Source organism: Rhea pennata, chromosome 1 (assembly GCF_028389875.1).
Source record: "Rhea pennata isolate bPtePen1 chromosome 1, bPtePen1.pri, whole genome shotgun sequence".
Lineage (NCBI taxonomy): Eukaryota > Metazoa > Chordata > Aves > Rheiformes > Rheidae > Rhea > Rhea pennata.
In genome coordinates this window covers 84556431-84583729 of record NC_084663.1, presented here as the reverse complement: position 1 = coordinate 84583729, position 27299 = coordinate 84556431, and the positions used below count along the sequence as shown (strand labels likewise).

The window sequence follows — 27299 nt, the reverse complement described above, 5'->3', positions numbered from 1 at the left end:
TGAACTTTCTGAGACTTTCAGATAAGGTTTGCTTAGTTTCCTGGCTGCTCTTTGTGCAATCCAACTGCTGATTCAGATGTACTAGTCTGACTAGTGTAACTTGGGTTTTCTTGTCTTTTGAGTTGGTTTTTTTTTTTCGTTCTCTCTTTCTCCTGAATCCTCTTCTCCTGAAGGATTTTTTTGCCTCCATACTTTTTGGATTAGCTGTCCTCATAGTTTTACACCTGTGAAATGCAGATACAGACTCCTTAGGCTGGTAGATGGCTGTTACAACAGGAAAAGAGTGCACTGAAACAGGAACTTGTTGCCTCATGGGGAAGAGGTAGGAGGAGTCAACACAACATGTGCAGGAGAGCTATGGGTGAAAGCACCACACAGACCTGCCAGTGTCAAGAATACCACTGCCCCTGGGAATAAGGGAGCTAGTTATGGGTACTGGCATCTTTCCAGGTATCAGGGTTTCCCTTTGCCACTCAATCCTGCCATCTGGTCCTTCCAGGCACCCAGTACAGTGAAGGTAGGTACCTAGGCAAGATTTCTGAGGAGGTCATTAAGGTCACTTGTCAAGACATTGAAGTCACTTGTCAGATGGAGAGAAGCACCATTCATGGATAGAAGGGCTTCCCCTTTACATCTGAGGGAAAGGAAGTGAGGGTCTCTTGTTGGAGCAGGCAGAGACAGAAGTCTCAAATGTTTTTAATCTTGGCAGGGTTCCTAGCCTCCAGCTACTTCTCCTTCCCCTTTGTTACTGAGAAACATGGAGAAAGGATCTCTGAAGGCAATGGTTAGGAAATTTGGGCGAGGAAGACTCAGAAAAGCACATCTTTCTAATAACACCTAAGGGAAGAGGTGGGAGAGAATTTGTAAAGATAGGCTGAGAGAAACACATCCTACTACAGTAAAGTTGCAAGTCCAGGGCTAGGCTAGTCAGAAGAGTTGCAGGGCAGAAGTTGGAGGCACTTGGGAGAGTTGTGTGGTATATTCCAGGGCTGTGAAAACAGAATAGGAAACAGAAGACTTACAGAGGAAAGAAATAAAACTCAAACCAGACATTTATATCTACAGTTTTTATTTTAAAAACAGGAAACACAATCACATGTTAATATTAAGCATAGAAAACCCATCTGAAATACTCACAATGCCATTGCAGAAAAAGAAAGTAAGAGACACCATGTGAGACAGACCCATACATTTTAGTCCAAGCCAACACACAAATCCCTCATACACAGTAGGGAATGCTCATACACTCAGCTGTGGGTGTGGGCTTTCCTTACCAGTGCCCAGACAAAAATATTGCCTCTCCAGGTGCTGGAGGACCAAAGGAAAGGCACCAAATTTGTATAATTGAACAGGGAGAGGAAACAGTCATATATTCCTCTGGGAATAAATAGCTGGAGCAGAAGTCTGATGGAAAGCTAGGGAGAATGGGGTGTGTAATAGGATCACATTGTGCAAAGGAGGATTATTTCAAATTAAGTCACTGGCAATATTTCCTAGTAACAAATTTTGCTCATCTTTGCAAATGTTTAACACTAGAGAAGGTAGAAATGTCATCACTCTAGTTACTGAAAATGCCAGAAAGACACTCCTGACTATACATTGATAGGAAATTCTCCAACTCGCTCTGAAGCAGTATGTTGTCAGAAAAGCTTGGGCAATCCATGCTATCACAATTTTGTTGACATTCCTCCCTTTGCGGGTCATTTTTTCTTTTACGCACTTTGAAAGCTGTGGACCTGCCTCTCTGTAGCAAGCCATGAGTTCTGGCATGTTTTTGCAGGCAGATCTGAATCACTGCATTCAGATCCTGAGTTTGATTCAGTCCGAAAACACAGAAGAACTTAGAACAGGAGTTTCAAAGTGGACTTTCCCCTGTGCCAACTTTATACAGCTCATGCAGGCCTGGACACACATGGCCACGGTCTCTTTCTGAACAGAGCATTACAGTTACTAAAGCAGAGCTCTCAACCCTTTATTGCAAAAATAACATATGCACTAATTTTTGCCTTCCTAAACTGAACTGTGATAGCTTAGTAGCAAGGGCTAGGCATACACATACTCTAAGTGGCCTAGCAACTAGGAGACAAGGCAGGAGAGACATCTATGGATGTACAATTACTATGTCTCCCAGGGTCCATTCAACAGAGGGTGATACTACACAGCTACACGCAAACCTACACAGCACACTGCAGAGTGGTGGACATTGCAACATCATGCAAATCTTCCAGAGTTCACATGGGCAAAAACATTTGGCCTACAGCCAGTGGGCTGAGTACTATGCATCTTTTGCACTGCTAATCCAACAGGTTCCTTTAGCTCTGGTCTCTAGTCCTGTATCTCCACCTTTATAAAATTATACATACCATAACTGATTACTATTGTGACCAGAAGGCTCATGCTATGTGCCTCTGTCTAAAATTTATAAGAACAATTGCTAAGAAAATACAGCTTTGGAAAATAACTTTTTCCTTGCACATCTTAGGTAACAATATGTATGTTTCAGACTTTACGGCCTACTGTAGAACAGCAATATAGAAAAAACAAAAAATCAAAAGAAGGCAGAAAAGGTAACCTTCTGGTCTGCAACTGTCACCCTCAATCATCTCACACAATGCTTAACTGTGACTGAAAATAATAAAAAGTAACAACATCCATTCGCTGCAACACCATACCTTTCAAGTAATACTCTGGAACAATACTTAACATGGCCACCCAATAAATCCTAGAGCACACCAGGATTTTGCTAGGCATGCAAATATATAGTTCTTCTCAGTAGCATTCAATTCTTCATACTTGTTTCCAGAGAGCATAAATAATTTTGTAGGTGATGTGAATAATTGGCTCTATTCAACCTACCAGCCAAAATGCCTGATTTCCTGTTAGTACCATATTTCTCATTTACAGTGTTATTCCACCTCAACAGCATCTTTTGTTAGAATAGCTATTTCTCTTAAACATCTTCTATTTCATAATCTGTACATTTTTGTACACCATTAAAAAAATAAATATTTACAAAGTGACATACAAATAAATAAACTTAAGCAAAAAATTACATTTTCAGTCTGTCTATTAAAAAAAACAATAAAAGAACAGGAAAAAAATATGCATGTAACTTGGTCCCTTTTTTCCTGAGGCTGAAAAAAGTGCACACTGCATAGGAAAAAGCAACAAGATGGCTTTTTGGTATGTTTGTTAATTTCCAGCATAACTCTGCACACAAACATACACACATGAAGTTGACTTGTATAGTGGGGCGCAGGGGACTTATTTAGTGACTTTAGTTCACTCTACAAAAATAGTAATTAGATTCAAATACCTAATGGCCACACGTGCGTAAGTATGTTAATCCCAAGTAGCAAGGTGAGAAAAGTGAAAATATTGCCAGCTGTTCACTGTTCTCCTGATGTCTGTGGCAGGGGAAGATGAGATTACCTTTACTAGAGCACCAGGTGCCTTCCAGTGTTGAAATGGGATCTCCCAGATCAGATTTGCTTAACGCTGGTGAGGCCTGGCATAAGGGGGCATGTGGGTGGGAAGAAGAAAATAGCAGCAATTGAAAAAATAATTGTCCCAGTTTTCTCTTTTTTTTTTTTCTTTTTCTTTTTGCTCATTCCTTTAATGACTCTTTGAGCACAGAAAAGAGTCAAGGAAGGGATGTGTCATGATCTTAGGCAGCTTCTTTATCAGGTTGTATGCTGTTCAGTTCCACCATAGGGTTCTTCTCCACTGGTGATGTGGGACTGGTTTCTGCTCGTCCTTCAAAGCCCCTGGAGATGTCTTCAAATGTCCTGCCCTTGGTCTCTGGTACTTTGAAGAATGTGAAGACAAAGAAGATGACCAGGAAAACAAGGAAAATGAGGAAGACATAGGAGCCACATAGTTTCTGCAGGAAGATAAAAGTGGGAGGTTTTAATTTGGAAAGATCACAGACTTAAATGTAAGGTCATTTGATGTTGATAGGTCAGAATTCTAACACCTTTCTCCAGCAATGCCCTTACTGACATGTTCTCAACTCATCATTTTTAAGGAAACTTGGCTCCTTGTGGGTTTCTAAAAAACTCTAACATTCCAGGGGAGAGGGGGAACAATTAAGCAATTAAGTTTTTTACGGGGAAAACCTTAATGTGCTAATTAAGATGCTCCTCTAACTATTTGTAGGCTACTTGTAGTAAGAGAAAGTAGCACATAAGGTGAGCCACAACACTCTTAACATTCAGTAACAATCAGAACATACACTCAGGAACCCCTGAAAGTCTGTAGTCCAGCCCTCAGCCCAAAGCAAGGCCAACTTCAACGGGAAGTCAAGTTGCTAAGAGTCATATTCAGCCACATTTTGTGAATCTGCAAGGATGGAGATTCCACAACCCTATTGGACACTTTTTCCAATACTGCAGCACTTTTACAAGTGCTTTGCACTCTGGGTTCTTACCTCTGCATAAGGGAAGAGCATTCCCACCAAGAAATTAGATGTCCAGTTGGAACAACCAGCCACTGCCATGGCTGCAGGCCGTGGGCCCTGGCTGAAGAGTTCAGCCACAATGAACCAGGGTATTGGGCCAGGACCAATCTCAAAGAGAGCCACAAAGCCAAAAGTGGCAACAATGCTGATATATCTGATCCATTCCACAATGTCCTGCAAGGAAATGAAACATGAGCAGCTGAACATTGACAGGTAAATGTGGCACAGCACAATGCAATGATGTCCAGTGTCACAACTTCCTTAGTAGCACCTTGAACTCTGTGGCACAGTTCCTGTAGTTGGGAAGTTGTGCTCTCCACTGCACTCCACCAGTACATCTCCTTCCTTTACCTCTGCACTCAGCTCTAGTCTCAGTTCTATCTGCCTTGTCCTGGAATTCTGCCCTCTACATCTGTATAGTCTTATAGGATCCCTGCTGAGGTGACAGTCTGGGCAAGAATACCAATTACTCACCTTAAGAGCTAAAGCGACAGTTATAAGGACAGCGCACACAGCCATGCCACCCAAACCAACTAAATGGAGGGTCCTGCGCCCTGCACGCTCCACCAGGAACAGCTGAAAACATGTCAGAAGAGAAAAATCAATGACTTTGGCAACAAGAGTAGAAAATGCCCCCTCAGTCACAATGTGCACTGCACCTGTTTCTTTTACATGCCTATAAGCCTCAGTGCCAGGGCTGACCTCAGTGCAGGTCAGCTCTCCCCTCGGCTCCTCTCTTTGTGTGTCTTTCTCTCTCATCTCTCATCTTGTTTTCATCCTTCGCTCCATTTTTTTCTTCTAAAATTATAATACCTCCTTCTCCTCTCATTTTTCCTCTCCTTTCCTTGCTTCCCTTCCCACAATACTTTTGATGTATTACTTTTTTTTGAGCTTACAGGCCACTGAGTAACCCAACACTCTGCCATAACTGGGCTGCTTGTCTTCAATCATATCTCCCAGAAGACCTCATGCAGACTAGTTCAGATAAGCTGTTACCTCTCTTACCACAAGCCCCTGCTCTACTTACTGATACAACAGTGAAGACAGTGTTAACCACACCAGCTCCAATGGTGGCATACACAGGCTGTGTGATACCAGCTCTTTCAAAAATTCCTGTAGAATAATAGAATACCTAGAAAGAGAAGCAGAAATTGGATGTGGTCACAGTTCCAGTATTTGAGGGCATGTCCCTCATGTTCCTTGCCTAATGCCAAACAGGCCCAGCAGGGTGCTTCCAAGAAATACTCAATAGTATAAAACAGCATGCTTCCAATCAAGGTTCACTCACTTGATGTGTGGGTGTAATGTTTTGCCAGGGGGGGATGTGAGGAAAACAAAAGTCAATATAATTCCCATCTCCTATCTTAGGGATCTCTTGTAGTATCACAGAGCAGTGCCCTCCAGTCAAGGCACAAAACATAGGTCTTTGGAAGCACAGTGCTCTCATCATTTGCAGTAGGCAACTATCTTGAAGTGCAAGTGCAGTCAGAGATAACTGAGACTCATAGATGGAACAGGAAGATAACTCACAGCATTGATGCCTGAGAGCTGCTGGGAGAGCTGCAGCATGATGGCAATGATGATGGCTTGACGGTAGTTTGGAGAGCGGAAGAGTTCTGGCACAGTTGCTTTCTTTTCCTGGGACATTTTGGCACTCTCTTCTTTCATTTCCTGGATGTCTTGAGACACATCTTGTGTACCACGGAGCTTCTGGAGAACTGGAGGGAGGAACACAAAAATGCCAGGTATAATACACTCAGGGACAGTACGTTCCCCCAACTCCTGCCCTGCTGTCCATTTTTTTGGGGGGAGGACACACAAGGAAGACAGGACTGCCTGCAAGTCAGTGTTTGTGCTTGCTGTGTGGGAAAGCCTGAGCTTTTATGTGTAGCCTTGGGTCATCTTTTCCACCTAAAGCTCAATATGTTATGATCACCATGGAAACCAGGCCCAGGCTCTGTTTATATGTTACTTGTACTCCAGATTACACTTGATTCCTAATTCTGTTCACACACTCACCTTGAGAGTCTTTAGAAGTAGAATTGAATCTAGTAGTCTGCAGGGTTAATTCTCTGTGGTAGCTGGAGGAAATCCTCCAAACTCTCTGCTAAATCTCAGCCCATTTCCTGCCATTCAGAAGGAGCTGAGAGAGGTGCAGCAGCTGGTATTGCTACATTTCATTAGGCCGGGAGTGACTCCTAGTGTATTAATCCCATCATGAGTCTGCTGGAATGCCAGGTTTCTCACACTTCCTCGCATTGAAGTTAAAGGGAAGTGAGAGCAGGTCTGATGCCCTCCAAGGCCCTTATCTAAGCTCCAAAGTAAGTCCAGACCTCCCACCTTAGACCAGGCGTTGAAGTCAGTCCCAGCCTCCCACTCTCAAGTTCAGTGCGGGTTGGGAGCCACAGTACTGCACTGCCCCTTTTAGAGTAAGTTCTCACCTGCTTGTGCTTTCTCCTCCTCCATCTTGTTGATCAATAGGAAGCGGGGGCTCTCAGGGCAGAAAAGAAGAGCCACACACTGAAGGATTGCTGGGAGAACCGTGAACCCCAAAAGCAGTGGCCAAAGTTTTTCAGTCCCCATGATCCCCTCTAGGCCAAAGATCTACACCAAGAAATGGAGAGAAAGAAAATGATTGAATATTCTGATTCCTTACCCCCATGCCAGTAAGAGTGTCAGGATGACATACTCCACCTAACAGCAAGTGCAAGCCACTTAAAAGGTCTCAAGCCCACAGCCCTCTCCCCAATACACAGACTTTCCCATCAGAACTGAACCCGGTTGTGACAGGCTTACCTGGGCCACCAGGATGCCAACAACAATGCCTAGCTGGTTGAGGGTTCCAAAGGCTCCACGGAGGCTGGTGGGTGAGACCTCACTGATGTACATGGGTACAAAGCCAGTGCAGAGGCCACAGAAGAGGCCAATGATGAAGCGGCCAATGATCAGCATCTCAACTGCTTTTGCCATTTTGGAGAAGGCCATGAGAATGCCACCAGCAAAGGCCAAGATGTTCACCAGCAGCATGGAGTTCCTCCTGACAGAAGACAAATGTAAAGCCTGAAGTTAAACTGGTAACATGGTGGAAAAATCATGGAGAAGGGATAAACCTGCCCATGGTCTACATCTTAAGGATAGTAGGAGAGCAGGGGTAAACCTACCCATTATCCCCATCTTGAAAGTGGCAGGAGAGCAGAGCAATTCTACTCAGCTCCTGCCTAGGCATTACTCTCTCCTTTTCTTTCTCTTTCTGTAGCCCATGCATTCTTGCTTCCTTCCCAGCCTTACCCTTCCCTCTTCCCCACTATCTCTGATCTCTTCCTCCTAACACTGCAGAGTAGAAGGGAAAAAATCCCCAATGGCTTAGATCCCCTTTCCCAGCTTACCTGCCAAATCGATTGACGAAAAGGCTGACTGAGAAGGAGCCGATCATACCTCCTACTGAGAAGATGGCCACAGAAAGGGACCATAGTGAGGTTAGGAGTTCTGGGGAGATTGGCTCCCCATTCCGTTGTGACAAGGTTCTGTTGAAGAACGCCTGGATGATCTGCAAGAGAAAAACCACCCCAGGACAGTGAGGAAAAGGAGTTACAATCCAGTAGGAGGCATTTTGCATTGGGGAAGGGATGATTATTTCTGAGGTCAAGAGAGTTTTTTTTTCCCCTGGAGACAGCAATCAAGAAGACATGCTAAAAATTCAGTAGGAGAAGGTAAGTCAGAGGAGGGGAAGTGTGGAAAGAGGAACTAAAAATTCAGAAGAGAGAGAAGTTCACAGCTGACTACCAGAAAGATGAAGAAGGCATTGCTTCACTGAACATGAGTGGGGTTGGGCAAGTGATGATTATGGAGGATGGGCTAATCTTTAGCATGTCTCTAGATGATGGTGGTGTTTTGGGGGTGAGAGAAGAAGGAGAGAGAGGCGAGCAAGAGAAATGTGACCAGAAAATAGAGTCCCAGCAATGCCAGAACTGTTTTCCCAAGAGACACAGAGAAAGTTTCACTGAATTAAGCCCTGAAAAAGTGAGGCATTATCTGAAACAATCCTTCCTTGTCCCTTGGAATAGGGTGAGAAGGGATGTGATGGGGCTGTTCATATTGCTGATTTCTGAGGCATCTGCTTTGATAACGAAAGAAGTTCTGCACTGACTGAGTAGGACATGGCCTCAGAGTGTCTTCCCCCAGCAGATGGCAGCAGGACATTAGCTAGGAAGGACACTCCACTCCCCCACCCCCACGTGTATGTGACATCTCTATTCCCGGAGACAGGGGTGGATGTGGTATTGGTGACTCAGTTCCTGAGAGAGGGGAACCATCTTAGTTACAAGAAAACCACGTATGTCTTTTTCTTCTTCTTCTGTCCTTTTTCTTTTTTGTCCTTTTTTCCCCTCATGGTGTAAGCACTAGATGATTTGGTCAGAATACCCCAGTCACATCCCTTTTACAAGCACTGAATCTACACTTAACACATGTAACAAACAAACGAATGAAAGAAAGAAGCCTTGAGAGATGACCCCCCCACACTCCGAGGGAAACTAGGGCAACTGTAATCCCTACCAGCCCACTCTCAACTCTTTCCTACACACTGCTCTCTACATTCCTTCTGCCCTGACTGTTTTTTCTCTGACTCAGAACATCCCCCCTTGTCCCCTGACCAGTATGACAGGCCAGAAGGCTGTTTTGTCATTTGAATGATTGGAGATTAGAGCAGGGCAGCAAATTGGAGCAGGGTAGCATACCACTCTTAAAATAGAAGAGCAGAATAATTTATTTTCCTCCTCTAATGCCCCAAAGGAGAAGGGACAAGATTTCTAACCACTCAAAGCAAGATGAACCCTGAAATAGCTCACATTTCCTGCACAAACCAAATACAGAATTATCTTACTCTGAGAAAGAGCAGATGGACCTCTCCTGTCCTAGTCTACACTCGTACTTCAAATTAAAAGAATGTTCCTCTCTGCTCTCTCTCTCCTCCCCAAAACTCTCTTGTCCTTCCTGTCCATTGTTGTAATAAAGAAAAGGGTTTTTGAAACTCTCATTCTTTGACAGCACAAATAATAACCATTTAACTACTAGCTACCTGAAAGATAGCTCCTCTTTATATGTCCTCTTTTTCTCTCAGCTTTTTCCTGACCTCTACCCACAATGGAAAGGATAATTTTTCATCTCTCTCCCTCCTTCCTTCCCTGGACATGAGCCTCTGTCCAGTCCCTCAGGATCAGCTCCTCATCCATATCTTCTCCCCAGCTTATTCTCCATCTCACCTTTTCAGGAGCATTGATGACACCGGTGTTGTATCCAAACTGGAGAGATCCAATGGCAGCAATAGCAACAGCATAGATAAGGGATGCAGTGATTTTCTGATGGAAGAGCAAGAAAATATATTTTTTTTGTTAATTTGGTTATTCATGCTTTCTACACAACTTGACTTTCTCTTCAGCATAAACAGCAGCTGCAGCTCAGAGGTGCCCAGAAATCTTTTGCAGGGCCCTCAGGGCAGGGAATGTCTTTATGTAGGCCAGTGCTTTAGAATTGCTTGGGCTTTTATCCAGTGACATGGGTACTAGTAAGACAGACCCTGGAAAAGGGGATACAACTGACAGCAGGAAAATGTTCTGTGACCAGAAGTAGAAGGACCTTCTCACCTGTCAGGAATTCATTTTATATATCCTGACCTTCATCAACTATTCTCAACTCATTACTAATGAATACACTGCTTGCATTACTGGCTGTTATTTTCGGTTCATCTGCTTTATAGAAAAGCTTTTGCTGATCTCTGACATGTCATGAAACAAAGGTCTAACTCTTCCCCATGCCAACTGACAAGGACTCAGAAATAGATGGTCTCAGGACTACCCATGAGCCACAACGGCAGTCACTCCTAACAATTAAAAATTGCACTTTTGAGCAACTGATCTGCATTTTTCCAGGCTAGAACTTCCCAACCCTGCCCCAGGGCACCTGACACCTGCCTGACAGAGAAGACTGTGCTGCCAACCTTCCCCATTTATTTTTCTTGCCACTGTGGCAATAGTTGATATTTTAAATAAAGTACCAGCACCTAGAACTGAGTGTGTGTGAATCTCTGTATTTATTAAAAAAAAAAAAAAAAAAAAAAAAAAAAAAAAAAAAAAAGCTGAGCCCTCAGAGATGTAGAGGAAACCTGAAGGTCCAGCCCGCACAATCCCACAGAATAAGAAATTTAAGTGTCAGTGAAAAGCATCTGACATTTTCTATATTTTTAAAGCCTATGGAATTTAAGCCAACTCTATGTTAAAAAAAGCAGGGAGAGCAGTGACTTTGGAGTTGGCATTGGGATGGCCAGTGCTTGGGCTGACACTTTTTAGAAAGATCATGTTTCTGTCATAGGCGGGATGGAAGCTTTTCCAAAATATCAGAAGTCTCTTTTTCAAGGCTTTCCATTTACTTACTTAATGCTGGCAGAGGAGAGAAAAGTACTTCATGAGGCCTGCTGCTACAATTCCTCTAGTCTCCTGCTTTCCTGCTTGTCTCCCGGAGCATAAGCTCCCAAGGCTGCCCAAAGTTCAGTGCCTTTTGCTCGTAACTCTCTGCTACCATTCACACCACCTTTACTAATTTTTCAAGTATGGTGCATGGGCTTTTCTGATCTACACAACCCTCACATATTTAGCAGTTAAGCCTTAGTAAGCAGAAACCAAAAGAGTATCTCAGATGCAACTTTCTCCCACTACATCATGTAGATATGTCAGGCTGAGCTCTGTCTGTCTGCTAGGTTAGTCATGGAGGAAGAAGTGACAAAGTCCTAGATTGTTGCATGGGGCATACGATTTTCATAGTATGGTTAACAACTAAATACATCCAAGGCAGTCTAGGCCTTCTTCTCTGCCACCCTGTGAAAAGGGGAGTGACTGCTCCCCTTGTATTAGGCACAAGGAATTTTGGCATAGAAGCACAAGGACTCAGCTCTTTCAAAGCACTTGGACATCTACAAAAGGGTATTAAGATGTCTAGGTACTTTTAGAGCTCTAGGTCAGGTCATCCCTAGTCAGTGGGTGTAGCAAAGCACAGGACAAAACCCTGCTCTCCACAATTCCAACACAGTGACTCAACACAGGAGCATCTTTCCCTTCAGGACTTTGCTTTGTCATGGCTTGCAGTGGTCATAGCTGGCCTCCTTTTCCTCTAGGTGTTGCATGGGACCACAAGGCGCCTGCAAACTATAAGACACAAGCAAACTATAAAGAGGCTAGTTCTTCCACCCTCTTTAATGCTCCCCTTCCCAGACTGTTGCCTGTTATTCATCTGTATCACACACCCAGTCTCATATTGCCTAGACATCACATGACCTGACCCATCCATTTCAGTAAGACAGGCCATGATCTAATGTATGGATCATTTGTTAGTTGGCCATACCTCATTTCCCAAAAGGTGTCCAGGGAGCTCAGAAATAGTAAAGCAGCATCCACTCTACCCAAAAGTTCAAAGCTGAGGTCTATATATTGGCAGGGAATTCAAACCACCACCCTTCCCTCTGACCACAGGTGTCCATCAGGTTCTGGCAGCTACATTTATTATCCAGCAGACACTTCAAACCAGCTCCCTTCTTTTTTACTGACTAGAATCTCAGAACAGTACAACTTGTTGAATTCAGCTACAGCAGCCTCTCTGCCCTCCTTTAAACGCCCTTATTCAGATGGTCTCTCACTTGTGTTGCCTCATCTTACCACCCATCCACATTTCCCATTAACATGATAGTGAGGGCCCTGGGCTTCCCTGCTGCTGTTGTTATTTCTGTTGTAACAGTAATCCCCTGGCATTCAGCACTGAGTGGATATTTGCTGCCTCTCTCCCTCCTCCAGCCTGCCTACTTTTCTGCCCCAGTGCATTCAAACACAGGCAGTTCATTATTTCCAGAGTTCTACTCCACTACTGCATGTTTCGCTCTAGGCTGCAGATGAACTATGATATCCACTAGGCTCTGTCCCATATTCTCTCAAGGAGAAAGGGAGAAAAAATATGCTTTGCTTTTCTTCTTGAAATCAAAACATAGTTTTCCTATATGCTGTATGTAAAAATTAAAAAAAAAAAAAAAATCTTCAAGAGAAATTACACTTTCAGCATCATGGATCCACTGTCTTTAATCCTGGCACAAATGAGTACCAGCCAGCCAGCCAAATATATCTGATGATCAATACAAAGAAAATATAGATAGTATTGTGTGGCTAATTAGGCCATACATATGAAAACAAATCAATCTCACGGCTTGCAGCAACCCTAAACAAACAGTCTCTCCATCTCTACTCCCCATTTCCCACAGATAGCACTTTTTCTAAGTCATTCTTAAAAACTAGGAGCTGAGGCCTGCCTGCGTCATCAGAGCTCCCACCTTTATAACGACAAACAGAAATCCAACAGTATCAGAGAACAAAATGATGCTGAAAATGATGCCTGGCAAATACTTTTCAGTCATGCACATAAATATCTGCGGAGTCAATGGTGGAAGACAAATGCTGGACAAACAGACACAACCAGTGAATAATCAATGAAGCAACAAGATAGCTAATCGCTCTAATAGCAAGGAGAAAGAGATATATAGCAGTTACCTTTTTATTATCCATTGCATGCGACAACCGCCTTAAAATGACTCTTGAAGCACACTGTCCTACTCCCACCTCTTAACAGACTCTGTGAACCTTCTGAGCTGCTGCGTCTTTGTCTCCCACAAAACAAAATAGCTGAGTCTCTCTCTGTGAAAAAACACCTTCTTTCTGGTTAAGCTCACGTATTTATGCTTTCTGTTATGGGTGTGGGCCTAATAGGAGGGACTTGGAGGGAGGAGCTCCCTGCAACATCCTGTAATGAGAAAAAAATAGTCCTTTGACTTAAAATTTACATCAGTTTAAAAACCTACTGCAAGGTTTTTGCTGGTGGCACTCTTCCAGCAGCATGTGTAAGTGTCTGGTTTCTTATGTTTCATGACAAGAAAACTAGAAAAAGTCACTGAGTAGGGAGCTAGCAGCTTTTGTTATTTAACTCGAGCATTTTGGAAGAAGTTACAAGCATAGAGAGCAGTATTTGCCCCACTGTTGATGCTATGAAAACATTAATTAATGATAGAATACTAGTGACTTGCATGAAAAAGAAAAGTTATTTTGAATCCATAGTTAAAACAGCGAGGAAGACAGTGACAGCCACACAAAAAGCATGGGCAGAAACACTGAAATCACTGCTATACTTTATGGATGCTCTACCCACCTCCCAAAACTGTGGATGAGACATACATCTGGATAGCTGTCTTTTGAAATACTTTTCCTACAAAAATAGAATTTTGGGGGCAAAGATTGAGACCTGATATGCAGCTGCATTTAGTCCCCAGCATGAACCCTTTCAACCAAACTATGCTACTCTCTCTCATATTCCCTTGCAGGCTTTCCCTTAAGTCAAAGAATTGCCAAACTCTCCTAAGAGAGTAATAGAGACATATGCTTTCAATTCCGGATAAAAATATAGTCAAAAAAAAAAAAAAAAAAAAAAAAAGACATTACTGAATTCCGAACCTTCCAAATACTTTCATTTCAGAAAATGGTAGAAGCTCAGAGCTGGAGGGGAGGAGAAGGGAGAAGGGCGGGGAGGAAGGGAAGCAAGAGAGAAAGTTAGCTCATATACAATTTTCTCATTGCTAGAAAAATTATTTGGGGACCTTCCATCATTGTTACTCATCAAATTCTGAGGAATTGGAATGATCCCATTTTAATTCCATTTCTGTTACTTCTTTGGCATGGTCACCAGATCACACAACAGATACGTAACAGGAAACTTACAGTTCAAATAGGGTGAGGTTTTCCTCATTCCCTTCATGTGTCTTTTATGTTTTGTAGTTAAAACATGCTATTCCAAACAGAAAACCAACTCATTAAAAGGACAAGGAATTCTTCTTCACCTGACCAATTTTTTCACATTTAGTTTTTATTTCCCTAGCTTTTTTTCCACTTATGTGCAAGCATAGCAAACTTTCATCTTGAATCTGGGCAGCCGTCTCCAACCCTGGCTTTAACTCTGGAAATACTCAATTACTGGGTAAAGTAAAAACCTTCCATATTTGGTGAGTTTGTAAGCATCTACAAATCTCAAAGGCAACCTCTGGACTGCAAAAGGCCTCCCTCTGAGACCTCCTCATTCCTAGTTTTTTCTTGACCCACATGACTCAGCTGAAGAATTGGGAAACCCAAACTCCAAGATTAGAGGAAATATATATTTAGTTTCAAGTCCAACTTCAGAAGCATTAAAAGTGAAGTTGAAAACTAAATCTCTGACACGTGATGCATAACTCAGTGGATGACATTTCTTTACCTTTAGAGAGTTAGTGGAGTAAAGAGTAGAAGGAAGAAGACATTAGCTCAAAGTAAATCACTAGAAACCAGATGTCCCTAAGAAATGTGGGAAAAGCATTCCCACCTACATACCATTTTCATTAGTTGTGCCCCAGTCTGAATTCTCCTGCTGGTGCTCAAGTATTTATATTGAAGTTTGCATTAAAGCCTGTTCTTCCTAAATACCAGTTTTGATTTAGTCCTGGAACACAACCTACCTCCTACATCACAGGTAAGTCTTCTTAAGATAAGCTGTTGGGTAGCTATGGGGGAAGTGCCTTAATCCCTCCTAACCAGAGCTATCTGATACTGCATCAGCTGCAGCTAGTCACTTATTGCGAATATAATACCTATGTGTATTATGCAATATGCATTAACTGTACCAGGATGGAGGCCCACTGCAGGTGACCCAATGGCCAGTCAACCACAAGATTTACAAGGGAAAGATGAGGCAGAACAGAAACTTGATGCTGGTTGTTCCCTCATTAAACACCAGTATCCTAACTACTGAACTATGGGAATCGGAAAAGTTCATTTTGTGTTTGACAAGCTCTGAGAATTCTTGCATGTTGAAACTAGTGCATGCTGATTTATGTTTCACTTCCAGCAAATCTAAATTTTCTGGGGAAAACTGTATTTATCAGAAAATGTACATTTAGCCCCAACAACAGGTAAGCTTATTTTTATCATCTTAATTTATCCTACAGGTTGGAGCTGGCAAGTGACTCCACAGAAACACTCCTTGCTTGTCTACTTAAGAGCAACACCACTAGAGCTCCAACTAATACAGCTATATCTGGCAAACATTTCATATGAGGCCTTGGCTCAAAGGACAAATGGAGAGAAGACACAGAAATAGTATGCTAAAAAATCACTTTTGATCCTATCCATGCCTACATACCATAGCAGGAGCAGGGACAGACCTATTATCAACCACAGTGTCATCATGCTGCTGTCCAAGCTCCTTGCAAGCTCTATTCTACCACACAGTTGTTTTGTCAGTCTGCCCAATTTTCAGTTTAGTAGTGCTGCCCTGTAAAATCTCTTTCCCCTCCAAGTTATGCACCAAATCTTTATTCTTCATACTAATTCCCATGAATATTAGTGAATCCTCTCTCATGTTTCTTTCTATTTTGCCTGAAGAAAGAACAAATTCTTCAGAGATAAGAGGCGCATGGGCAAGGAGGACTATTTTGCAGTGTTTGCATTTAGAGATGATTTTGTGCTTTTGGGTTGTTGTGATTATAACAAAAGGGTATTCAGAACAAAAGAGAGAGAATGAGAGCCAGTATGGGCCAGATGCTTCCCCCACAAGCCATGAGTAACATTCATTGTTGAGAGGTGCTGAGAAAAAATGGGAAAAAGAAGGAAAGATAAAAGAGAGAAACGAGAGAGAGTGGGTGGGGAGAGGCTGGCCCTTAGACAACAGAAGCCTAAACAAGTGAACAAGTGAGAAGAGAAACAAGGAGAGAGAGAAGACAAAAAAGAAGGAAATATAGTGAGGAGAAGAAAGAACAACTAAAACATAGAAGGACAGGAAATAAAAGGAAAAAGAAGGAAAAAAAAAAAAAAAAAAAAAAAGGCAGCAGCAAACCAGGAGAGAAAAAGGGATAACAAATGAATAAATAGAAAAGATGAACAGAAACAGAGTGGTACTGGACAGAACTGCAGAACAGAACTGCAGAACTGTCTGACTGATTGGACAGGTCATGTTATTAGACTAAAGTCTTTTTTACCTCTGCCCTTTACCACAGGAAAATGCAAGTTGGAGATAATGTCTTTGAAAACTTTCCTAATTAACTTAGTCGATTAGTAAGATCACTACAGTCAAAGCATTTTAATGCTCTAAGACTGATATTGCACTGCCTTTCAAATGAGAAGTAATTTTTTTGTTAAAAAAAAATAAAAAAAGCAGAAATGTATGTGCTGGGTTGTAAACCGCAAAAGGTAACGTCATATGGAGAAGGCTGTTTCCTGTACCAGGTCTGTGCTACGAGAGAGACGTGACAAAAGTCATCTAAGGTTTCCTAGTTCCACTTTCTATAACACTTCAGGCCTTGTCCTCTTCTTTTGCTCTAATTGGAAGAGGACTTCTGCCCAGCATCTAGGCCACAAGCCTACTTTTTTTTTTTTCTGATTGATGTTGCCAGGGCAATCAGGCTTTCTAGTAAAGCGAGAAGTTATATATTTGTGCATTTGTCTTTTTCCTATGCTGTCTATTTATCATTTCTTATTCTAAGATTGGTTCACATCTAAGAATAGCCAAACTGAAGTATATGTTCATGACTCATGGAGAGTGCTGTAAATGTATTGTTTTCATAAGCAATCATTGCTTCTTACAATCTCTCTCAGTCTCTGCCTCCTTCTCTCCGAAATGTACAGAAAACAAGTGAATTATGTCTGAAATTGCTGCAGTCCTCAGGACTGGGACCTTACAGGCTTTGGGCCTCTCACTCCTGCCCTGTGGCTTTTTTTTTTATATACCAGCCACTGCTTCTCTATATGGTTTTCTCTACCTTGAGCAAGAAACTGAAATTGAAGGGCAATAGAACGAAAAAAAAAACAGCATAATAAATTTTAATTAAACATATCAACATAAGTAGAGAGCAAACTCTATTCAGGAGTAAGATTAAAAAGAGAATTTTCTAGAACAGCCCTGATTAGCAGCATAGCAACAGGAAAAAACACACAGTCCAGGAGAGTGACCAGGTTGGGGGTCAGTTCATGAAAAGGTGAAGAAATAGAAGGGATCAGATAGAGGGAATTAGTGTGGCTGCGGTTCAGCAGAGCCTCATTCTCATTTCCTTTCTATTCTAGAGGGTTGATGTGCACAGGCATAAGAGGTGGGGCTGTTTTTGATGAATCTTCACAAGATTAGGCCTTACGTCAGATTTCTCGAGAAAACACTATATTCAGGGAAAAGTGATTTCTTATGAAGGCCAAAATAACTTTTCCATAGAAGACATAAAAAGAATCCCCCATCAGTACAGGCGGAGCACAAAGTTAGCCAGACAAAAGGGTGGTGGGAAGTTTGAAAAATTCAGCTAGACAATGTTCTCTGGCTGCTTAACCAGCTGCAACACTGCAGTCATACAGACACTGACCAGAAAGCATATGCTGGCTTACAGCATTTTATACTCAGCCCGGTTAAGCCAGCACCAGTGCAATAGGTAGCAGGGGCATGCTCTCTGCTGGCACATGGATCCAGACTCTGCTGGGAGTGTTCTACGCCCCGTGGGATGGGGTGGAGGCATTTCAGGAAAGTGAGGTGTCTTATCTTGTGTCCGCTTTTAGGCATACTTCTCACACCCCAGTATTAATAACAAAAAGCTGTACATGCTGCCAGTATATACACACACACTATGCACACCCACTACACATACACACTCCCCGACAAATACACACGTTAGATATTGACAAAGCAGCTGAGACACACAACGGGGTACAAGCAGAGTTGCAGCCTTACAAACACCATTTCTGCAGCTATTGCTCATCTAGCCATGTTCTGCTCTGCTCCCAGGTACCTAGCCTGAATATTCACATTACTTTTTTTTCAGCAGTTGCCTGAAGGATTACACGTTAGTGGGGGAGAAGGCAGAGACTGTGAAAAATGTCTCAGTAAGATCACATGTGATTATAGCAGCAAGAGTCACAGAAAAACAGGACTCTGGCCAACACACCTCTCCTCCCCAGCCCCGTTCTCCTCACTCCTGTAGTATAAAATTAGCTGGCAATATTTAGAAGTGGCAGGATAGGTGCATTCTTCCCTTTTAGTTGGCTTTTCTCACACTGTAGACTGATAATGGCTAAGCCAGTCTAGCACACAGTGGTTTTTCGTTCCTCTCCCAGCTGCTGCTCTGACTTATCCCGTGGCAGTGTTTCCCTCACCCCTCCCACATATACCTCTCCCACCTCACTCTTGCTGCTCAGCAGCAAAGAGCTCAGGGAGCAGCCCATGTATTATTACAGATAGGATGAGAAAGGAGGTGATTTGAAGGGTGCTCCAAAATACAGTAGGGCTCCTGGGTTGCGGTATCACCGCTTAAAATTCCCCAGGCACAGAGACAAGATTAAAACCATGCCTGGGAAGAGCTACCTTAAACAGCCATTCTGGCTCTGCAGTGCCAGCTCTTGTCAGTCCATAAGAAATGGGACAGAAAGGAGCTTGACAGACAGCCTTGTCCTCCTATCCTGGCAATTCTGTTGTTCACTCCCTCAGAAATAAGAAATAAGCAAGCTTGGGTGGTCATTTCCCCTTAGCTGACTCCTCAGATCACAGTAGGCTTCCTCCTCCTTGCAAAACTCAGGCCATCGGTACTGCTGCTGGCTTCACCCCAGTTACGCTCTTTCAAAAGAAATGCCTCTATCCGGCCATAACAACATCTCTCAGGCCTATGTCGTCAGTTCTGGGAAATATTGCCTGCCCCCTCAGGGACGGACATGCTGTAGCGTTGCCAGAACTGCAGACAGCTGCACAGCTTAATCTGCCGCAGGCTGTGCCTTGCCAGAGCCCACAACCCGTGCATCATGCATCGCTCAAATCTGGCTCAGGCGGGCTCTAGAAACAGAGCTGTGTGTCAGTGTGAGTGCGCAGGCAGCAGAGGATGCGTAGGTGCCAGATGTATGGCCTCCACGGGGCGCACAGGGGCTCCTCCATCCCCTCCCCCTTAGACACTTAGATCTGCAGTTACCCTGGGCTTAAATGGACCTTCTTCTGCAGGAAAACCATGGATTTCTGGTTTCATGTTATGTCCCCTCCTACCTCCCTCCTCACCCGCCCCTCAGCCACATTGCCCTTTCTCTTGCTGCACTCACGAAAGCATGTCTTGCTCATGCACAGCTCACTCTGGATTCCTCATACCCTTTACATGCAAACCCCCCCCCCCCATTATCCATCTTAGTGCCCTTTCATGGCTCGCTTCCACTCCTACACATATATGTATATGCTTGCCTGCAGCCATCCTGACCTTCTTGAAAAATAGAGTGCTTGCACTCAAGTTAGAGTTAACTGTGCAGGGTGTTGTGCCTATGACTGGTTACATAACTTACATGGCCACGTGAAGGAATCTCTGGGGCCTATATTATACTTGCATTTCCATAAAAAATGTTATTATCAGTGTAACTTTATATTCTGATTCATAAACAGATATGCTAGGTGTTCTAGTGCATTCTTTTACAAATACTAGACTGTCTGAATTTACCAGTGTGTGAATTCGTAATATCAAAAAGTGTACAGGTATATCCCTTTACTTATGTACATATTTATTTCACAGTCTTTTATTTATTTGAATATTATTCAAATAATTTTATTTATTTTTATTTCTGAGTATATATTTAAATACTTGAAGATGCTTACACACGTGCTCTTTACCTACTTTTTATATAAACAGCTGTGTACATATGCATGTGTTCATATGAGTGTACCCATAATTTGTAGCTGTATTTCTGTATATTTGCAGATCTGCAAAGACATTTCTGCATGTGTTGTGCTCGCTTATATTTGTATGTCTATTGTATATGTTTATGTGTATGTATGCTGTATACCTGCATCCACTTGTTTCCCCATGTGAAAGCCTGTATTTGTATTGTTTATTCCTCTTGGGAATATGCCAATATTTATACTTCTGGAGCTACACACAAGCATTTTTCTGGCCTAGGGCATTTACTTTTGAATGTACAGTTTGTCCAAAACCAAACATTAACATTACCATTAACATCAACAAAAATTAAAGCAAAACAAAATTACACATGGAAACTTTTGTTGCCAATTGAGTTTTTTTCCAGAGTATTTTGTTGTGCTTCTCTCTTTGTAGTGATAAGGTCACAAAATGCAGAAGAGAGAGATCTTGAACAGCAAAGATAAGAGTTTGGTTGAATGCATTAAGGAACTCGACATTATTGACCAAATCCTCAAAAGAAATCTGTACTTTTCCAACAAGATGTAAGGACAATACTTATGATATTTTATATCACCATTTGCAACAGGGTAGGCCATAACTACTTTGCTGCACAGCTCCCCTTTGCTTTAGCTTCTGCCATTAGAAGACCCCTTAAGAGTTTACTTTATGCATTATCTTTCTTAAGATTAGGCCAGGGCAGGATGTGATGGCTTGTCCATTCGAAATTCTGCATGTCCACTTTAGAAACAGAACATTTGAAATAACCAGGAATTCAGTCATCCCTGTTATCTCTGAAGAGGAGTTGCCATACAAATGCAGATAGAGTACTAACCTAGTGGGCATTCTCATCTTTTTCCATATACTGCCTCTTTCAAACCAATGGGCTTGAGGAAATGGTGTACAAGTTTTCACTGTCAATAGACTATCCCAGCCTTTCCTGTAGATAGTAGTTTAGGAAACAGAGCAAGCTATGGGAAGGTTACTTTAGCCCTGGCATCTCACAAAGAGAAACAGTAAAGAGTAAGACAGATGCATTAAATGTAACGAGAGGTTCTTGGTACTCCAAAGTGGCAACATTCAGTGGAAGTTGCAGTGGGAATTATATAGGAGCTGTGGCTGTTCTGGCCCAAGTCCCTCACAAATAAAGGCTTGGAAACAAGAAAGGTACAATACTGGGTGCACAGCCTTCCTTCTTGCAAACCATGTTACTCCAGCAAAAGCCTTCCTTCTAGAATATTTGGTTTGCTCCAAAACAGTTCTCACTGTAGCCTTGTTTCTCCATACAGAATAGGCTAACAGCTGGGAGCTCAAGGACTCCCTTAAGAATAGGCTTATAGGTTTAAATTTTTCAGTATTGAGAAGCTCCAGAGCTGAGTTCTCCAGAGATAACACAGACTATGGGATAACTGAGAGGAGACAGACTCAGTGCCGTTCTGTGGCTTTTGCTCTGTAATCTTAGCAAAGAGCTTCCTAAAGCATCTGGGCCACCTGTTCCAACAAGGGCTTCACTCATGGAGAGAGCATACTTAATTTAAGGGATTTGGGAGATTTGTACAAGTATATATGGCACAAAACCCACCATCACAATTGGCTCCAAACCTGCTGTGATCTGCCTCCAAAGTCAGGCAGAGGAGAGTGGTACTAACTGTCCATCCCTTCCTACTGCTCAAGGTAGGGCTGAGGTCTTGTTCTGAGAGGAAGCCATCAAACATCTTTTCAGGAGGGAAAGTGCTTGGGCTCAGGTCAATGCTTCACCCAAGATTTGTTCCAGTTTAATTGACCAGGTGGGAACCCGGTGCACTTTGTTTGAAAGAGATTATACTCCTGAGTTAGCTCTCCTGCCAAGTCTCTTATCGCTCTGCAAACAATGTGCGTATGGGGAAATGGACCTGGGAAAGCTGAGGCTGGATGCATGAGGAAGAGTGTAGATTCCTCTGTTGATGACACAGATAAGTAGACCTGGCCATTCCCCAGTTCAGAAATTAAACTAAAGAAATTAGATGGTATCCCTAAGATAAGAGGGAGCCATTACACAGGCACTGTGTGCTAGCCAGTCCATTAACCCAGGCTGTTGACAGAGTTACAGAAGTGCTAAAAAGAGGACACACAGAAGGGAAAACATCCACAAGGAAAGCCCAAAGAATCCATGCAGTCTGTAATTCTGGTATCTTCAGTCAGTAGTCTGTTCCCCACAAAGGGAACATGTTTAACATCATGTTACAACATGTTACAGAACTCAGCTGTAGGCAGGGCTAGATGCCATGTTAATATCTGCCAGCTAGGTGCCTTGGTTTTGGCATGCCATATAATTCCCCTCTATCTAACTCTTGGCCTCTTCCTCCATCTGCTCTTTCTCCTGTCAGACTGTCTTTCTTCTTTTTTTCTTTCTTTCTTTTTCTCCAAGTGTCCCTTCACCTCTCTGTGGTTTCTCTGACATTTTCTCTATTGTTGTGTCTCTTCCATTCACCACTCCCTCTAAATATGTATTGCCTCTTCTCTCTTCTACTCAGCTGTGGCTCTTCCTTTCCCTGACTGTACTTCCCCTCAACACTCCTTCCCTCCTCCTTTTTAATTGCCTATGTCTCCCTATTCCTCTCTCAGCCCCTGCAGATGTACTCCCTAACTTTCATCTTAAAGCCTCTTGAGAAAGGATGCTACGGTCACTAGGGAGTTAAAAATATGATAGGGAGCTGCCTCTCTCTGTCATTTGATTACTGACACCTCTCTTTTGGGAGACAGGAGTTGGCTGGACATAACTGTGCTGGCTCTCACATTCTCAGCCCGGTGAGTGCAGCGTTCCAGCTCACAGCTGCAGCCTCATGTGCCTATAGCTGAATGCAAAGCAAGAGGGAGGGACTGAGGCTAGGAAAAACAGGCTCTTTGTCAGACAGAGCTAATATCACACGTGAAGACCTCAGAAATAAAAGGATTGAAGTGGATTGATATGGGGAGTGACTGCTTTATTTATTTATTTATTTATTTATTAACAGCTAGAGAGCATTCAGCCTCACTGTCCTTGTGCCTCACTGCTCTGCAGAGACCCCTGAGTACTTCACTCTGTTAATGTGTTACTTGAAGCTGAATGAGACTTCTTGACCTCTCCTTCCCACAGTGTACCATGGAGTCCCTACTAGCGCTTCTTACTCCAACAGTCATTGTCACCCCTCTCCCACCAACACACACAGGTGTGCATATCCTTTCCCTACACTCCCCATGTAGTTGTATTTCAAAGGAATCAAACAACCCATAGCAGTCAATTCAACAGAAATCCTCCCTAAGAAACTTAATTTCTGGCAATGGTGAGAGTATAGGGAAACTACAGCAGTGAATTTTGTTAGGAGAAACAACAAAGAACAGGTCACTGCAGTGGAGATATCCTCATCATCCTCCACTTTAAAAAAATAAAAGTGTCAGCCAAATACTTTAAGAGATAGAGAAATGGAGATGAGGAATTGGCTAAGGGAGGAAAATCTTAACAGCAGGGCTGAGTGTCACACCAAGCAGGCAAAAGCAGATGCAAGAAAACAAAGGGGTTAATCACCAAAGAGGACTTGCCTGAGTGAGAGTGAGCATGGGACTTAGGTGTGAAGTCAAGGACTATGCCTTTAAGCTATGTGTCCCCAGCTAAGAGACTGCTCGGCCATTCCTGGGTACAACCAGTTGAAACCAGAGATAGAATACGGTAGATAACTTGCCAGACCCTCAAGCTTTATGAGATTACCAAACAATATGTGAAATGCTCTAAAATATGTCACTAATTATACATCCCCCATTCATGAGGCATATACACTTACACCCCATTTCTGCAGCACAGTAGGATCTGAATACCTCACAGCCTTTATTTTTCACAACATCCCACTGAAAGGAGGAAAGACCCTTTTTCAAATGTGGAATTTAGACAAAGGCAGACTAAAAGTAGATCCTAGACTAAGATGCTGACCGCTGCAGCATTAGCAGTTTCTTAGCTCTTGAAATGGAAATCAAGACCCCAGAAGGATAAATGAGTATTGCTAATAGGATCCAAAAACCTAACACCCAGGGGAGCTGTAAAGCAAAATGGCCTCGAGGAAATCAGTAAAGCCCAACACTCTCCAGGCCATGATGCTTTACTCAGCACTGCTGGGAGGTGTCTCCCTCTGGAGGGGACCTGCAAGCTTTTGTTTGGACTTGAGCCTTTTTTTCTGATTCAATGCTCTCCTCTGTTTACTTCTAAAAATGTAGCTACCAAAGAATCTGCTCTTTCTCCCTTTGACAGAGTAACTCTATGATTAGTGTACTACCCTAGAACATGAGAGAACCATGTTCAAATTCTTCTTTTAGGGACTCTTTTTTTTACTTTCCTTGACATAGTGTTCATGGATCCACAAGGTGCTAATATGCCTACTCACCATGCTATTTTTCTATGCTTGCTTAGGTCTCGTAACTACTTATGGTAGTCCTTAAAATATACAGATGCTCTGCCTATACTAATAAGTTCAAACACACACAATAATCATCACAGGAACATTTAACTTGTAAGTATAGATATGGCCAAAAATTTCAGGAGTAAAGAGTAGAAGTCAACATCACCTGCTGTTTGTACATGTGCTAGGTAACCAGTATGGTAGGAGACCTGCAACCTCTCACTGATTTGCAGCCCAACACATCCTTAATTCTTTGCATAGGGATGAAGAGTGTCCCACTGTGTGACCCAGAATGTGCAACTGCTAACTTGTTAGGACCTCCACAACTCCAGTTGTCTGCAATGGAGAGAAAGGCTTCCCAAGGAGGCTCTTTTAAGAAACAATACTAATTACTGCTGCATTTCATGTAGTGTCTGATCTAGTCGGCATACAACCAGTGTTTTCAGAAATGACATCATGACAGAAATTTGCTTTCAGTGTATGATAGCCATTGACTATGTTTTTTTCAGGAACATGTTTCATGTTTTTTAGGTGTGGTTGCCTAAATTCTGCCTATATCCCTTGTCTAATTACTAAACAATTGAAATGTGGTTTAAATAACAAGCACTGCAGAACTTGTTTGTTGTAGAACAAGCAGCTGAAAAAAGGGTGAACTGTGATGTTGACATGGGCCTGGGAACGTCTCTCTCATGAGAGGAAGTTTTTTGGATAGGGGTGTGAGATGGGGGTATAGCCCACCAAGACCTTAATTGCTCCTCAATTTCTCCAAGTTTCCTGGTACTACAACCACGTATCACTCGTTTTCTGCAACTTTTAACTCTCCTCTGTCTTTCTAGATCTTCTCTTGATCACACAATAGTGACTGAGACATAGAAATGGAAAAAGGTGTGAAGAAGAACTGAAGCTAAAGGGAAAAAAAATCTTACACAAAATGAGGTGGGAACAGGTGCAAAAGAAGAGAAAAAGATAAAAAAGAAGAGGCAGGTTAAGACAGTAAAACAGAAAAACTATGACAAAGGAATAGTTGTGTGAAAGGAATAGCTGGGTGAAAGAAAGGACAAGAAACTAATAAAAATGAAGAAAAGGAGAGACAGAAACAAAGATAGAAACAAAGACAGAAAGGGACAGCTGATTTAGAAGTATTTCCCGTTCTCAGTAGGTTACATTCTCCCCACTTTCAGAATATAACTTGGTAAAAGTTGCATGACAGTGTAAGGGAAGGATGTCCTTGCATTTATCTGCAACCGATTCCTAATTAAGTGTCAATGCAAGATTTCCGGGAACACCTTAATCTATAGGGTGAAATGTAGTAACAAAATACGTGTTTGACTCTTATTGCAGTTAGCTGAAACAAAGAGATGTTCACACAGCAGACCCAAGCCTCATTGAATCCTATCTCATCCTGTGCAGGACCCAGTGGAAAATCTGGAATTATTTCTCCACAGCAGCCTCTCTACTAACTGTTCCAGAGTTTACCCCATGGAGCTCAGAATATTGTAAAAAATAACAAATTAAATTACTGCTGACATGATTCTCAGAGTCTGGAGCCAGGTAGGCACGGATTATTAACAGTGCTAATTGGTGTTTCTAAAGGATCCGGTGAAATCAAGATGACGCTATAGAAAACACTGTATATAAACAGTAAGACATAGCCATGTTCTGAAGATCTACCTGAAGACCTACATCGATAAGATAAAGTTTAGTATTAACTCTGCTGTGTAGATGTGGGAACAAGACCTGGAGTTATTATATGGTTTGGCTCAAGAGAAAATCTATGATGGAACCATTAAAAAAAAAAAAAACAAAAAAAAAAACACTAACATCCAGAAACCTAGACCAGAGATCCTTTTCACTAGCTAGATAATCTGTGATCATCCTCTGGACTATACACAGACACCATAACAAAGACGGCTCGACTAAACAGAGCTGCTGCTATTGTTGTATTTCCAGTATGATTCATGTTCATCCTAGATTCCATGCTCTTTTTCTTACTTGCAGCCTCTGGCACCAAGGAATAATTTGTTGGGAAGTTAGAAAGTACAGTTATGGATCATAACTCTCCCTTGCCTGCTGAGAATGTACACAGCTAATGATATCAAGATAATCTACACGTCAGAGCCTATCCATGCTGCAATGTAATTCAGACCAGAAGCAAGGAAATGACCCATAGAGTCACACTCCAAATTTTTTTTGCTTTAATGGCTGTGAAACTGATGCTCCAGTAATGCACTGAAAAAGAAGTTTAGGAAGAAAAACAAAGAAACTCACTGGTTGGTGTTATGCACCAAAAGCCAAGGAACAACCCTGAGGACACTGCTGCACAGAATGTGTAAGTATTGTCATGAGTGCCTACCTAAGAATAAGCATATTCTTACTTTTTACTGTGAGGAGTAAGAGCCCCTTAAAATGTCACACAGTAGTGTGACACTGTTCCTAAACTGTTGTTGGCAGGAGACAACCTGTCAAAGACGGAAGCAGACTAAGACTGAACAATACATACCAAAAAGTAACTTACTCCTGTGGCTCTACAGCCTGCACTCGCCACAGGATCCTTCAAAAGGCAAAGTCAAACCATGGCAGGTGGCTTGTAGTGTAGTAAAAGACCTGCCTTGATTCCAGTAAGAGGGAATGGACATCATATGCTGAAATACCATGCATCTTTTTTTTGTCTCTAACTTTAGCTCCTCAG

At 42.4% G+C, this 27299-nt stretch overlaps 1 protein-coding gene across 1 annotated transcript; it reads right to left on the bottom strand.

The window, feature by feature from the left end:
- Nucleotides 1-1052: 1052 nt before the first annotated feature.
- LOC134150054 (solute carrier family 2, facilitated glucose transporter member 3) lies at nucleotides 1053-13220 on the bottom strand. Its single transcript, XM_062593556.1, has 10 exons — nucleotides 13042-13220; nucleotides 9721-9816; nucleotides 7846-8006; nucleotides 7256-7496; nucleotides 6901-7063; nucleotides 5990-6177; nucleotides 5487-5591; nucleotides 4934-5035; nucleotides 4430-4633; nucleotides 1053-3883 (listed from the first exon to the last, which is right to left on the bottom strand). Exons 1-10 carry the CDS (start codon nucleotides 13054-13056, stop codon nucleotides 3668-3670), a joined length of 1491 nt encoding a protein of 496 aa, XP_062449540.1. The 5' UTR covers nucleotides 13057-13220; the 3' UTR covers nucleotides 1053-3667.
- Nucleotides 13221-27299: the final 14079 nt, after the last annotated feature.

Coding starts and splice junctions, on each gene's coding strand:
- LOC134150054 (XM_062593556.1), bottom strand. Junction 5,036..5,486: donor CTGTCTTCACTGTTGTATCA/GTAAGTAGAGCA, acceptor ACATGTTTTCAG/CTGTTCCTGGTGGAGCGTGC. Junction 3,884..4,429: donor TGCTCTTCCCTTATGCAGAG/GTAAGAACCCAG, acceptor ATCTTCCTGCAG/AAACTATGTGGCTCCTATGT.